General features: G+C 40.0%; 1 protein-coding gene across 1 annotated transcript; it reads right to left on the bottom strand.

The window, feature by feature from the left end:
- Positions 1–1,345: 1,345 nt before the first annotated feature.
- Positions 1,346–13,201, bottom strand: LOC148037220 (farnesylcysteine lyase-like). The gene is made up of 5 exons (XM_087676158.1): positions 12,578–13,201; positions 3,362–3,529; positions 2,834–3,193; positions 2,256–2,431; positions 1,346–2,146 (listed from the first exon to the last, which is right to left on the bottom strand). Exons 1-5 carry the CDS (start codon positions 13,112–13,114, stop codon positions 1,852–1,854), a joined length of 1,536 nt encoding a protein of 511 aa, XP_087532284.1. The 5' UTR covers positions 13,115–13,201; the 3' UTR covers positions 1,346–1,851.
- Positions 13,202–16,004: the final 2,803 nt, after the last annotated feature.

Below are 16,004 nucleotides of genomic sequence, written 5' to 3'. Positions count from 1 at the left end.
ATGGTTGATGATAGTTTAAGTCAACCATAAGAAATATTATCTCAAGTTCATGGCAAAGAGAGAAATTTTTTTTTAAATTACAATGAAAAATGAGCACAATTTACAATGGTCTATACTTAAACATGAGTTTAAAGTACATGAAGAGAAAACTTACCTTCATAATAAAACCAAATAAGACACAAATATGAAAACACTAAAAAATGAAAATTGCAAGCATTGCACTTGTGAGTAGAGCTCTATAAGATGCAAGGGATTTATCACTAGAGAGAAGCTTTGAGTATCCAATCAAAGAATGATCTATCATTGGTTAAATTCTAAGAGGTGATAGTGAATGTAGAGAACCTTCAATAAAATCAACTTCTATTACATTAAGGTTATCTATTAGCTACCTCAAAAATGTATAATTGGGGCTTATTAATAAAAGCTTGAATACACATGGTATAAGAATTTCAAATATAGTTACTACCCCAAGGATTGTGTTTGGCTTTGTAAAGAGAATGCAAATATTTCTCTTCAGTCTTTGCACGTGGTCTAATTTATTACTCCAAGATATTGTAAATATATTAGTTTTGCTCTATAAGGATTGATATGCGCAATGCATAGGAGAGACATAGATATGGTATTAAAATCTATCTTTGTGCTATTTATAAGATATTAGTCACAACCTTATGCTATGGGGAAAGAGCCTATTAAGGAGAACATAGAATTGGTGAGTGAATATGTGATGGAAGATGCTAAATGTCATTGTTGCTATGGTTGAAGAACAAAATAATTTCCGTTATGAGAACTTGGATATGGCTCGTGTGTAACAAGTATGGAGGTCTAGATCTTATACTTAAATGTTGTAAGACCTTGATCTAATACATACATTACAATGTCATGATTTAATAGTGAAAAAAAAATGCAAAGCTTCATCTCTTGAGTCATGGATGTATCTACCCACAATAATAATTGATTCAAACAATTGGCGAATCAAGCTATTGGTTCAATGCAAGTTTTGTTTGGTCTTATTGATCTTTTGTAGGGCTATTTGTACTACATTGTGTCGCAGATGCCAAGAACTAAAACTCCCTTAACTTTGCTCTATCATGTGAACTTCCACACCACACAATATACACACCTAAGTTGAAATAAAAAACATTGAAGCCTGTTACATATACATTGGATGCAATAATTTTTTAATCATTGTATTTATTATTTGCTTTTCAATATTGATTCTTTTTTAAAAATCACACATGTGACTTGAAATAACTAACATGGAAAGCCATTTACACATACATGTATTTGACAAGTAGCTCTTTAGTTTTTACTTGCATGATATTTTTAAAAAATTTATTTGACAACTATGATTATTGCTTCTCTTTCAATCTTTTAATTACAAAAATATATATCGGTGACTTTTATGGATAATACAATAGGAGCACAAACAATGAGGATCTTGGTCATATTACAATCAGCCTTCAAGTTGGAGTACATCCTGTAAAAAGAGTTTCCACATTTCCTAGACAATAACAAAAGAGGAACAGAAAAATATACTCAACTTGGATGTCCCAATAATCCATGTCTCATGCCTCAGTTTAACGCTCCTCCATGAACCCCATACCATTACTGTAGGGTAAATTACCACCTCACATGAAATGTTTAGCATTCTAGGAATGAATCAGTCTTCAAGGTCATATGCTGGAGACTTTCTAGATCGAAATCAGGAATGGTGTTCTAGCAGAGGAGTTAATAAAGTGATTGTGGCAACAAGTTGAAGGCTCTAATATTACACTGCAAAGCTAACAACAGGGCCAACCCTTGCATAATAGTTACCCATCCATATAGTATCATCTGTTTAATGTCCTTTAATTACAGGATTGTGTGCACCGTGTTCTGTTTGCCTATTTGCAAATCGTGTTTGTGTTCATCTGCATAAGAGGTTTCTGTTTCTTCCTGAATAACATTGCTACCAATGAGTCGTGATAGCAGTAAGCGTGCAACATTCTCAGCAGCTACAGCACCAGTTTCCATGGTACTAGCAGCATTTTCAAAGGCATTGACATAGTACAGGTGTTGGTTGTCAAGAATGAATGGAGCAAATTTTTCTGGTGCTTCATAGTGGGGATATGCTGCCCAGTCCAAGCGTATAGTGCTGTTCCGAACACTGCAAGCACCATCAATTAAATTTTAAGTCCTGATCTCAAGCTCAGATACACACGTGTGAAAGAGGTACAAAAAACATCAGCTAATTCAAAGTCTTGATATCTGCATACCTGAATAGCTGATCCAGTAGCTCCTCTGTCATGACTGATCGGGAAAAGATTTTATACGCCTTATCATTAGAGCTGTATGACTTAAGGATGTTGATAGAGGAGAAAGGTACAGCTGGAATTTCAAGTGTGGCAATCAAATCTGGAATGGTCTCAACAGAAGGCATGCCAAAGTAAACCTGCCACAGGAATAGAATACTTCGATAAAGTAAAGACGTAGACAATGAAGGGTATCAACAACTTGGTAAATACTCATTCATGCAACCACACACACACGTGAACATATGCCTGCATGTGTTCAAAGGTACATGTACATATAGTCACACAAAAACATTTTCTCATAAATCAAATGTTTCTAGTATTGGATTAATGACAAGAAGAAACCTCAATGTGAAGCCCTGAATCAATTACACAAAATAAGACAAGTGTACAAACATTCACATTTGCAAACTCAGCTACTGTATCTACTGAGTCAATGCCAATCATAACGAGAGTTATATGCACATATGCATGAACAAGTCACCATATCATGACTTTTGCCCATGTATACACAACCAGCAGAGGAAAATAACTGAACTCACTGGATTGATTATCCCACGAACAAAAGTAGCGTGTGTGTGCTGCATTTTCCGTTTGGGAATATTGATTGGAGGGGTGAACTCAATGTCACTCTCATCTAGTGAGGTAGCCAACACCACAGCATCACAAGTTCTGGTAGTTCCAGAAGCCAGTCCAATCTTGTACTTTCCATCAAAACCAACTACAGAGCTCACCGATTCATCAAGAAAAACAGATGCATTTGAGAGGTGGATCAATCCTGCTGCCATTTGCCAATTTCCACCTTCTACTGCCCAAAAATCCCCATTTGATCCACACAGTGAGACAGCCCCAGCCATGGCACTTATGCTCATATTCTGACCATAATTTATCCGCATGACAACCTGAAACAGCATCAGTGTAATTCATAAAAGTTCCCTTGGCAGTAGAACGATGCTAATGCACAGCTTTTTAACTGGAGAATAAGTTGCATATGAAACAGAGCTCTCAACTTTTCTTTCACATCAAAAGAGCTTCATACAGCAGCAATGAAGACAAGAATTTTGACTCACAGTGACAAGTTCTTCAATTAGTTGCTTCGATAGTCCATAATTCACAAGCTCTTTCTCTGAAGTGGTCTGTGTTGAATTATAAAGACCTGCCCACTTCAGCATCTCCTCCACTGAACTAAAAATGGGTCTCTGCTCATCATAGTAATGCAAAAACTTTTCTAGGGTTCCCTGCATAAATATGCATTGTTATTTGGCTTAGCAATACCCAATATAGAACAAAGACACTCATGTTGTAATCAAGTGCATTAGTAGCCTGATAAATTTAAATCTAAAATTTTACTAGGCAACAATATACAAACTAACTGCATTTCTATTAAATAAGTGGCTACATTTCCTTAAATGCTAAAAGCAGCAACATTCCCAGGCATCAAATGGACTCTTGCACTGCCGTCTGCATCAGATCCGGCCTTCCTTGGCTGCGTTTGCTGGTGTTCGACACTCGGAGGCTGCCTTTGCTGCGATTTGGGATCAGTTCGGAGTATGACACTCTACAACTCATAACCTTTGCCTTGATCCCAAAGATACGTGAGTTCGAGATTCAATTTTCACTGCATAGTGTGTTTGCTACATGAGCACTGTATATTCATTATTCATTCGCCTTATTATTCATTGTGTTCATTGTCTTTGAGTTACCCTAACCCTAACAGTGTTTTGAGTTTATCAATCTGTGCTTTGTTGTACGATTGGTTTCATGCTTTTTCCGTTTAGAGCATTTCTTAACATGGTACCAGAGCTAGGTACTCACTAAGAAACCTTGGCTTTTGATCAAAAAGCTCATTCGCAAAAGCAAGAACAATAGAAGGATTAGATGACTTCGAACACATTCACAACACTGCTCTAATCTTCACAACTAAGTATGGACAAAAATGATCAGGAGTGGGCCTCCCATCTTGCTACTACCTGATCTAATATGGACGAAGAACCATCAAACTACCATGGAGTCCACAGACCATATCAAATTTCTGCCGCTGAGTATGATCTTATCCTTATGCACAAAGCTCAGCAGGAGGTTGAAGGTAAGCCTGAGTTTTCTCCTTTAGATTCATTGCACATATCTAATGATCTTGTAGGACCTTTGGAATCTCCACTACAGACCACTATCCGCAAGACCACTCATGGAAAGCTCGTAATACCTCCGCTATTGTCGAGCTTATGCACGGCTTGTTGCTTGAGTTTCACTCTCAACTGTTGGGAATAAGGGCCCTCGTGCCTTTAAATGTGCTCAGGTGTGAAAACACCCTTAGCACTTGTACTTACACATATATATCTATCTAAAAACCTAAAGGTACACACTCGTCATTGTACCGAAAAAACGTGCACACTCTCTGCTCTGCTCTCTCTCACTCTCTCTGTCTCTCCAAGACTCTGGAACATCTACTGTCTCGATCCTCGTGCTTGACCCGTCACTACATCAACTTACCAATTCGACTCAACATCTAAACGTTGGGCACACTTGACTGACCACTATGTGGCTCAGGATAGGACCCATCACATCAATATGGATCATAAGCTCCAAAATTTCAAAATCACAGACAATGATGAGTTGAAAGTCAAGTTGGCTAAGTATTGGCATCTCCTCGTTGAGTTCTCAACCACTAGGGCTCCTAAGTCCTCTGAAAAAGTTACCTTGTTCCTTAATAAGCTGCTAAGAAAATATTTCCATTTTGTGCAGCAGGTGATTTCACAGCCTCAGAAGCCCACATTTTATGAGTTTGAGTGTCAATTGTTGCGTTATGCACAGTTGTTCAATCAATTTCATAGCACGTCCTTGATAGAGGGGATTCTAGTTGCATCTTCTTAGAGAGGGCAACATGGCAAGGGCACACAAACCTCAAATCAACATCAAAATCAAAACATGACCACTAAATCCCAAAGGAACCAATCAATCTACACTTAAACCTACATGGAAAAATGTACCTAAAAAGAATAGGTATTGTTAACATTGTCAAAAAACTCGCCATTATGACGATGAGTGTCGATCTAAGACAAGAGATACATAGCCAGACTCCAAGACTCTGACCCCCATACCCCAGTCAGGTAAGCCCCAACAAGGAAAGCAAGGTGGTGGCAACCCTCAGCAGGGGCACTGGAGAGGCCAAACCCACACTGCCACTAGTCCATCATCACAATCAACGAACTACGCAACTCCAAAGGGTATCTGATTGGTTTGCAAAGACCCATATCATCTCTTTAGAGACATCAGATGCAAGTCTCATTCACATTTGCGAGTTGGTACACCCTAATGGCCTTTACCACATGACCCACTTTCTTACCGAGCCGACTGCCGATGATTCAAAGTTCCATCGCTTCCACGCTTTGGCCACTACACAAGAGCCCATGAACTCTTAAGCATCTTTGACATTTTTTCTTGGGACATCTTGGCTACAACTCTCTTTATGAGATGTCGCATCAAGGGATAGTTGAGGGCATTCCTTGTTTAAAACTATCTTGAGAGGTCTGTAAAGCATGTCAGCTAGATAAGCAGCATCGTACACCCTTTCCTCAACAATCTATCACTTGTGTTGTGAAACCCCTTAGACTCATTCACATAGATATTTGTGGTCCCACATCCATTGCTGCCTTAAATAGCGCACTATACTTCTTTTCTATCATGGATGATTTCTCTAGATATATATGGGTGTACTTTCTCAAGCATAAGTCTGATGCTTTTACTTATTTTAGTGCTTGGGTGCTACTGGTCCATAACCAAACTAGTCGTCGTGTGAGTACTATAAGGAGTAATTCTGGTGGCAAGTTTACCTCCCACAAGTTTTTTGAGTTTCTACAAGAGCAGAGCATTGTACACTAGCTCACCTCTACCAACTCCCCTGCACAGAATGAAGTAATAAGGTGTAGGAACCGAACTATGACACGCTCTATATTGTTCACAACAGAGCTCCCTGAGCGCGTTTGGGTCAAGGCTGTTAACATTTCAGTGTATATCCTCAACCGATACATGATTGTGGTAGTCCCTAAAGAGACTCCGTACGAGGTATTTTTTGGCTCTCAACCTGTTATTTCTCACTTTAGAGTTTTCGGTAGTCGCGCTTATACGCACACTCCTATTGACAAGATAAGAAAGCTCACCCCTCCAATAGATCTTTTGATTTTTGTTGACTATTCTCTAGATCCCATTGTCCATCTGCACAAGGATACCTCGAGTCCACCTTTTGATGCTCATACCTATCATTCTATTGTAGGAAAATTACTTTGGTTAATTCACACCAGGCTAGATCTTGCATTTTCAATTAGTTTGCTTAGTCAGTACTTTAATGCACCTAGAGTGTCTCATTGGGTTGCTTGTCTTCATGTATTAAGATATTTAAGGTGTACCTATAATTTTGGACTAACTTATGGTCATGGTTTATGTTTGCAAGGATACACTGATTCTGACTAACAGGAGATCTTGACACTCAGCGTTCTCATGGAGGCTACCTCTACACCTTGGGCACGGCACCCATCTCTTGGGCCAACCGTAAGCAAGAGACAGTGATGGCTTCCACGGCCGAGGAAAAGTATCGGGCTCTCTTCGATGGCACCATGGAGGCCATATATCTGAGAAACTTGTTGGCTGCATTCAGTTCCCTTGCAAATCCCCTACAATTTTCTACTACCACAATCAGAGTACCATTGCCCTTGCAAGCAATCCTATCATCTCCTCTCGAACACGAAACGTGGCAATTCACTATCATTTCATCAAAGTGCACGTTAAGCTAGACACCATTCGCCTAGAGTTGTGCCGTCCAACGACAATATTGCAAATATTTTGACCAAGGTGGTCAACCAGCCGATTCTACAAAATCTTCTACCACATATTGGCTTAGGTGCACCCTACTTTACTTTTTCAAATTGATGGGGAGAGGATGCTTTCCTCTTACTTTCCCCCTATGATAGTAATGATATGGTAGTTTAAGAAGGAAACTACCCCCTCTTAAAGGAGAACTGCTCGGAAGAATATCAATATGGTAGTCTTTTGGCCTTTCTAGAAAAAGTTGATAAAAACAGATATTCTAAAAAGTAATCTTTATACTTTTCCAAGAGTTTAAGTTGTTATTGGTTTTCATCATTCATGTTATCTTTCATATCATCGACATACAGTAAACAACATTAAACACAATCCTTAATTGCTCTAGAAACTTACATATAGCCTACCATAAGTAGGGTGTCTCTAGATACTCCAGCATGAATCTTGTACTTCTTGCCTTTGTTGATAAATTCTACCTTTTTGTTTTGAGAGAAGATGGTTGAGTCTACCCTATGATTCGAGAATATACCAAGAATCTCATCCCCACCATCAAGATCTGCCATACAAAAGGTATCTTCATCATTGTAACCTTGGATTTGAAATTTAAGGTTGCCAATGTAGAGTATTGCAGTCTTCACTATGTTACTTTCATCAACATCTAAAGCCTCGCGAACTTCAGCTAGAGACTCTATCTCTTCACTCTTTAATCCAAGCTCTTTAGCCAACTCCAAGAAAATAAAGTTTTCATTTGCTCCAAGATCTATTAGGAATAGTGCTTGCTTACCTTGTAACTATCTCTAAGCTTTTGATAGTTTGCGCATCTCTGGAGTGTGATTTGTATTTGCAATAGCATCACTGAAAACATTGATTGTCACTGGTGACTTGGACTTGTTGGAAAATTTGCTTTGTCCTTTGTTTAGACATTGCTTTGCAATATGGCCTCTTTGTCCACATTTAAAACACTTCTCTTTTTTCATGAAGTGTTGTTTTTCTTTTCAAAAAGTTGCTTGGCTTATAGATATAGATTGAAGGATGATTTTTTGCTATTATGCTCTATTTTCCATGCTCAACATGATCAATGAGTTCCCTGAGACTAGAACAATGCTAATGATTAAGAGCAATAGGAAGTTAAAAATGCAAATCTCCTTGCAACTTCCTAAGCTTTTTAGAGGAGTTGATTTCTTAAAATATTTAACCTTCAAGACTAGCTCCCAAAACCTCTTTATGTAATCATCAAGTGACTCATTTTTTCTTTGCCAAAGCCGATCCCATTCCATTGTTACATCTCTTTTAAAATAAATAAGAAAAATTTAGCCTTGAATCACACAAACAAAGGACTGCCATGATTTTGGGACGTCCACCAAGTATAGACTAGATCGATTAAATGTAAAGCTACAAACTTAATCCTTTTATTAATTTATATTTGTCACAACCATATAAGATTTAAAATTGACGAATAAACTATCATACATACTAAATTTGATCTTCTTTTTAAGTTGAGTTAATGATTTAGTCTTTTCCTTCTTACGTCTTCATCCATGACCGGATCTTGTCGTTAAAGATGATGAAGTGGTTGATAGGAATAAAGATGGAGATGAGGGTGAAGAAAGTTGATACCTTTGTCGATGACAAGGCCTTCCACAAGAAGGGTATGACTCTTCATTGCTTGACGAGTGTCCATCAAAAAATATTTATTTCTACTCAAACCAAGTCGTTAAGGAAAGGGCTCAATTACAATCAACTAGAAAGTGAGAAAATATAATTCTCACTCTCACAAGATCATGAAAAGATGTACATATACACATGCATCACTTATTATACAATAAAAACAAGAGATCTCTTTGTAAGATATGAGTAGAAAGAGCAAAATCAAACTTTCTCTATCGTTGATCAACAATACACTGATATAGCTTGGTTCTTATTCTTAAAATGGAAAAAGAGCTTGAGAATAAACAGCTGTAATGAATTTACAAGCTTGTTGTACTATAAAACAGTAGCAAAAGAATAGCGAATATGGAAGTATTTGATTATGGAAAAGTGGAGAATGGTAATGTAGATGGATGGAGATAACTTTAGGCTATCATTAGCTGCTACACAAGAGTTTACAACCAAGAAAATTGATGTAGAATGAAGAAAAATGAGCTCTCTTTATAGGGAAAAAGGGAGGCTTAGTGTAAAAAGAACAAGTGAAATAGCACAAGACAACCGTCTAGCCACATTTCATGAGGTATGACAAGTGAAAGGACACTTTGAAGCTTATGTGACATGTGTCCTGACACTTGTATCTTCTTTATAGCCTTCCCTTTTAGGTTTAATACTATCAAGAATAGAAACAATCAAATTTAGTAAGTGCTGCCAAAATACATAACTTACTATTTTTAGAATACTATCCATACTTTTTAGGACTAGCATTTTAAACCAATCCAAGACTCTTAAAATCTCTTAAAATTTTGGTAAGAAGAAAACTCAAAAACTCAAAAAGTTAAAAGAATATCATGATAATAAATGATAAACATCCTCAAGAGTGAAGAAAACACAAAAACATAGGTATCTAATGTAGGGTTGATAAAAAGGATATAACTTGTTGTAAACAACTTGAATCTATTGCAAACAACGCCTTTAAAAAGTCGTTGATGACTAGAAACTTTTGGCTAGAAATTAGGGTGGCAGCAAGAGCTGAAAACACACGTAAATGATAAAGATAATTTGCTATACAAGTCCAAGGAGAAGTGAAACCAGCAAACATAAGATACAATAATAGGGATGATGAAGGATAGGCTGCCAAGCTGAAAATATGGCAATCTGAAGAGTCTGATGGCGATGTAAAGAACCCCTCTAGAATGAAATCACCTCCTCATATGGCACCATGATTAACTGGACCACCAGGAACTGAGATATTTGCGAAGGTAGGGATGTGGAGAGCACTGGTGGAGAAGCCAAGGCTGACGTTAAAGGTGTGATGAGGGAATGATGAAGAATGAATGAGAGAGTATGTGTGGAGTAGAGTGAAGAATGGATGAATGCCCATACCCTACTTATAGGCACATGAGCCATTGAACCCTATTGAGCGGTGCCCTAACTCTCTCGGGTGGTGCCTACTGAAGTCTCTTGGGTGGCTCTCTCGGATGGTATCAAACACTAATTAATGATACAAATAAAGAATTTTTGGGGCTATAAATGAAAACCAAAATAGGAATTAAGGTAATGAAATTAACATAATAAATGGGCCTCTCAACACCCCCTCTCAATCCCAAAAATGTGCCGAAAAAAGAAGAGAGAGAGAGAGAGAGATCCATCTTGGAAACCCATTGTTCTATCTGTAAGGCAATATATAGTGCGGAACAGTAGACATGATGAGCTGATAGAACCCAACACTCAACCTCTCAGGAGAGAAGCCACCGGCTCTGTTAGTCCATGCTAAAAGATATACGAAGGCCTAGCCACCAAGCCATGGCTGAAACATCCAAAGCCTCGAACTAGAAAAAACTTATAGATCCTGGGTAGCAATGAGAATAAGAGGGTGAGATGGTAGAGAGATATCACAACCACCTTAAGAAGGAAAAGGGTTGTCGACAAGGTGTGTGAAGAACCGCATGATGAGTAGGGCCCCCCTCTAAAGTTGAAGGAATAGGATCCCCCTCTTGAGAAGAAAGATAAGTCCCCTCAGAATCCCCCTCCAAAAGAGAGAGAGAAAGAGAGAGAGAGAGAGAGGGAATCTAAAAACTCATGGATCAAGGCCTTTGAAGTGTCTGGTGACAAAGCAAATGCTACTAACAGTGTTGAAGAATGTATCTATGGCGCCAATGGAACAAAAGCTAGATAGAACCCAAAGGTGGCCTCTCAAACCTAAGTAAAGGACAGAGTGGAGGGAGAGGTATCACACAAAATCTCCTCAATGCTAACATTAGAGTCCGTGTCTGTGGAGCAATTTACGGTGAGAAAATAGATAACTCCTAAGGAGCCATTGGTGGGTGTTGAGCTAAAATAAGCATTACATGTGTAATTAGCCTCTTAAACAATCCCAAAAATGCTTAATTAATAACTATTTGACTACATAAGATTAAAAAAGCTTTGAAAACTATAGTGATGGCTTACCACAACAGGTGCTTACATAAAGGTCTGTTGTAACTAGCCCATAGCTTACTAGGTGTAAGAAGTGTTATATATACTCAATGTCCCACCCTCGTAAGGAGCCACTAATGATCCATGGTACTCAAAGTTATAAGGTCCCCATTATGAGGAGAAGCTATGTGTGAGCACGACAAACATTGGTTAGGTCATGACTTGTATATCAAATGAGGTCTATGTGACCGGATTGCAAAAAGATGACCTTTGTGAATCTAGCCTTTGGGTTAAATAGAGTAGTTATGTTGGTAGCAACTCGAGGCACAATGCATCAAGTTGCAAGGTGTGGAAGTTATAAGAGACCCCTATTTTGGGGTCTAGGGACCGGTGAAGCAACCCTTGGCTAGGGGGTCTCAAAGGGACCAATGGCTCTCCTAAGGAGGGTCCAAGGGTAACGCCCCCAACCCTACAATAAAAGGAATATTCCCTGGCCAACTAAGGAAAATTCATAATATGGTCAAACATGCCTTTCCAAGCTATAAAATGAAGATCCCTCCAAAACCCTCGTTAATCTATCTTTCACCTAGTCAAAGTTCTTCCACCTACCTACCCTTAAGATCTTTGCCTATCATTTGTCTAGATCGCCATCTAAGCTCCACAATGGAAGCACACAGGTAGACAAAGCTATTTTTGTATCAATTCATTTGAAATTAAAACAATCTCTATTCTTCTCATATTTGCTATGTGTTCTCTACTTCTTGCCATGCCGAAGACATATTGCTTACTAGGCCATTCAACTTTTCCTTTGCTTAGGTTCCAAAATTGAAAGTTTTGTATGCATGTGAAAGTAAGGAGCCAACATTTTGCTTGATGGTACAAGTACACCTAAAGCTCTGCTTCAAAAGGGTTTTAACTTCGACAACTGCAAGCAAGTTTCAGCCAGATGGAGCTTATATATTGCTGGTGAGCCCTTTATCCCGTATGTTACTGTCAAGTGCAGGCAATGCTGTTACACATTTCATAGACAGATGCAGATTGCAACCAGCATGAGGAAAATGTCTCAATGACTTTTGTGAGTGACAAGTAGTATTATTCTGCATACAACTGCTTTCACAAGAGCATGAGGAAAAAAAAATCAGAAGCTTGCAGCAGATGAGCCAATGTGCAGAGCATGATGTCATATTAGCGGTTCCCCAAGATATGCACAGCAATTGACAACTGCTGCTAAACATGTGTACAGTGAATGTTGAATGCGTGGACATTGCCAAAAGAATCCCAAGCTCAACACCCCAAGATATGCACAGACTCAGCACATTTAAGATTGAACAACAACAGCCAAACATGTATACACTGGATGTTGAATGTTTGGACATTGAGAAATGAATCTGCAACTCGACATTTCTCACCGAGACATAATTATTCATCGCGATCAAGCTCCCCTTGTACCGCCAGAGCATGAACAGGGAGTTCATGATGTCGGTTAATTTGCGGGACAAGATGGAAGAGCCAGGCTTTCTGGTTTGGAGAATGAACCCACGTCCATCCCATATGCCAAAATTGTCTCCATCGTCCCCGACACTGCGCTTGATGAGCCCGAGAAGGTCTGCAAATCTGGAGGTATGGTGATTCTTGGGGTGGAGGATGGAGCCCCCTGCTTCAAAGGTGTCGCCGGCGAGGTCGACAGTGGCCATGCGCCCTCCCGTCACAGAGGACTTCTCGTAGACCTCGATCTCGAGGTCGCGGGGCCGCGAGTAGGTTCGCAGGAAGTGGGCTGTTGAGGAGCCGGAAATGCCTGATCCCACGATGCATATGCGAGGAGGAGAGGACAGTGACTGCGCGCGGAAGCATGTTTGATGAAAGGCCAGCAGCAGTGCAGAGATGACGGTAAGGAGGATCCTGAAGCAGGATGAAGAAGACGCCATAACCGGAACACGATGCTTCATTCTGATTATACATAACGCAGACCATGAGTTTTGTCAGTAAGTCAAACCATAAGGACTTTGGTACTTCCCTTGTCCTGATGGGGGCACAAGGGTGCTCTTTTAGAAACGGTTCTCAAGCTTAAAACCGGTTTTCAAATTAATATTTAGGCCACATACAGGTTTTCAAAAAACCCCTCCAATTAAAAAATGGGAATCGTGAGTCACTTTCCCTTCAATTTTAAAAAAGAAATCATTAGGAAGAGGTAGTGGTGTGGTCTAATAGAGAGGAAAGAGGAATGGTTTTTGAAAAAAGCAGAGCGAGGAGAGTTTTCAAAATCGTGCTTAAGTAGAAAAGGAATAGGGAACGAGGTTGAGGACCTAGCGTCTGCTACGCTTTGGGCGCATGCCTCTTGGCACGACTTGGCTAACGTGGCGTGCCCCTATTGGGGTGGACCCCCATAGCCGCCTTCATGCATGCTGCTGGAGGTGAGAAGCGAGCGGGGGATGAGCTCATAGTGGAGCAGTCAATGAAGGCCCCTTGCAATGGCGAGAGCATGGAGTGCGATTATCTGCATGCTGTTGAAAATAACCAAGTTAATATGGAAGAGGTGGAGAAAGAGGTCAGAGAGAAAATCAAACTCATCCCTAAAGACAAAAAGAATGAAGCCTCAACCAAAGGTGGCAAGGTATTCAGAGCCCCGGTTGCTCTCTGACTATAGAGGATCAAGCGCAGATATGCTGATCTCTCTACTTGTGGCCTGTTTTTCTATTTTATGGGGAAGGTTCCAAATGAAGATGAGTACCCCAAGTGGTTTGCTCTCACTTATCATGGGAGAGCTATCCTCATGCAGTATAAGCTTCTGGGCAGAGGATTCTTTCTGGCCGTGGTTAGCCCTAAGCAAGAGCATGAGTGGATTGTGGCCTCTGCGGGCGGTCGGTTTCAAAGGAAATTATGTCTATGCAATGCCCTGGAGCCCTAGTTTTAACCCTAATGATTCATTGTTGCATGAATGTCCGGTGTGGATTACTTTTCCTGATCTACTTGACTGGTTGGATGGTGGGCTTAGTGTCCTTGCAGAAACCTTGGGAAGAGTGCTTTACATTCCAGCCATGCATGATGGAAAACTCAGGGTGGAAAAGAAAGCATGTATACTTTGGGATCACAAAAAAGAGGTACCAGAATATTTGGAAGTCTTCAACCCGCATGGTCCGGAACTGTGCATTGAGGTCAAGTTTAGCTCCTTTCCAGATGCGTGTTATATTTGCAGGAAGACTGGGCACTTAGCGCGAGATTGCACAGCAAAAGAAGCTCCAGGCAATCAACCTACTAAGGAACCTGCTGCAGAGAAGAAGGGTGAACAAAAGAATAAAGAGGTTGAAAAAATGCAAGGGGCCACAAGGCAAGCTGGTAATACAAAAAAAAAAACCAACAATGTTGGTCCATCTAACAGTAAGGACAACAGATCCCAATGGAAGCAAGTAGGCAGAGACAAAGGTAAGGGAATTGTTGCCAATGATAAAGAAAATATCAAACCTGGCAACAAGGATCTTGCAAAGAGTAAGACTGTTAAACCAAAGAACCTCATGGCTTACAAAAAAGAAGCTCGACAACCTTTGGTGGATCGCAATGTTTATGCTGCACTGCATGATGATGAATATGATATGATTGAGTTATATGGTGAATTTTATGATGGTTGACACATCTAGGAAAATCAATCTAATCTCCTAGAACGTCAAGGGACTATGCTCAGAAAGTAGAAAGAGTACATGCAGAAGGTTGCTTGCTATGAGGAAGCCTGATATTCTTGCTCTACAAGAGGTAAACATTGGCAACACTGATACGGAATGTATTCAGCTTAATGGTTACAAATGTTTTGTAAGAGTAGACTACAAAGGGAAGGGTGGCACCTTGATAATGGCAAAAGAGACATTCAAACCTGTGTTGATCTCTTCTACTACCAGCGATGCATTCTTGGGCATCCGGATCGTCTTTGACGGGTTTTGCTTTGATGTTTGGTCTGTTTATGGTCCCAATGATTCTCATTGTAGAGTTAATGTTTGGGAGGAACTTACCAATGCGCTTTCACAACAGCATGCCATCTTAATAGGGGATTGGAACATGACTTTGCATGAGTCTGATAGGTCTCACAAGGCCAACAGGATGCTTGCTAAAGAAAGAAATGCATGGGATGCTCTTCATAGAGACTTCGATATTGCAGACTTGGCATTGATGTCGGTGGGTGGTGGGAATGCACCCTTTACATTGCACAATAAACAAGAAGGAAATAAATGGCACACTGCCATGCTTGATAGAACCTATGTGACGCATGAGGGGTGGTGGTTTGCACCCAAACCGAGGGTCTAGACCATCGATGAATTTACTACATCAAATAATCTACCTATTCAAGTAACTATGAAGTTGATAGGGACCAATGGGGCTAGGCACAGTCCTCCCCCTTTTCGCTTCAATTGCTCTTTTCTCGAAGACAAAATGTTTGTGGAAAAGATGCATGCACAGTGGAGCACTGCCACTAAAGAGGCTGAGGACCCGATTGTCAGAGTCAAGAGTGGCATTAATGTTATTGTTGGTTTGGACAAAAGCCATGGTAGGAGGATAGCAAGGGAAAGACGCAGGCAATATGACCTAGCAGTTAAAGCAAGGGAATGTGTCATCAATGCATTGCAAGTGTCACATGGTGACCAGTACATGGTTGTGATATTGCATGAAATCGAGAGTTATTTGAGGAAAGAAAGAAAAGGAATGCTATCAAGATACAATTAAAGGGCAAGGCTATGATAGATGATGATGCTCCCACGCCCGCATTGTTCCATGCTCTGAAACAAAAACAATGTAGAGAGACTATTTGCTTGGTGGTGGATGCCAAGGGAAAGGAGCACAACAATGATGTAT

This window comes from Lygodium microphyllum, chromosome 4 (assembly GCF_053477565.2).
Source record: "Lygodium microphyllum isolate KBCC chromosome 4, Lygodium_microphyllum_v1.1.10, whole genome shotgun sequence".
Lineage (NCBI taxonomy): Eukaryota > Viridiplantae > Streptophyta > Polypodiopsida > Schizaeales > Lygodiaceae > Lygodium > Lygodium microphyllum.
The sequence above is the reverse complement of the archived record's forward strand: the minus strand, read 5'-3'. Positions and strand labels throughout refer to the sequence as shown.

Coding starts and splice junctions, on each gene's coding strand:
- LOC148037220 (XM_087676158.1), bottom strand. CDS start 13,114: ATGAAGCATCGTGTTCCGGTTATGGCGTCTTCTTCATCCTGCTTCAGG. Junction 3,194..3,361: donor TAATTGAAGAACTTGTCACT/GTGAGTCAAAAT, acceptor ATGCTGTTTCAG/GTTGTCATGCGGATAAATTA. Junction 2,147..2,255: donor CTACTGGATCAGCTATTCAG/GTATGCAGATAT, acceptor TGGTGCTTGCAG/TGTTCGGAACAGCACTATAC.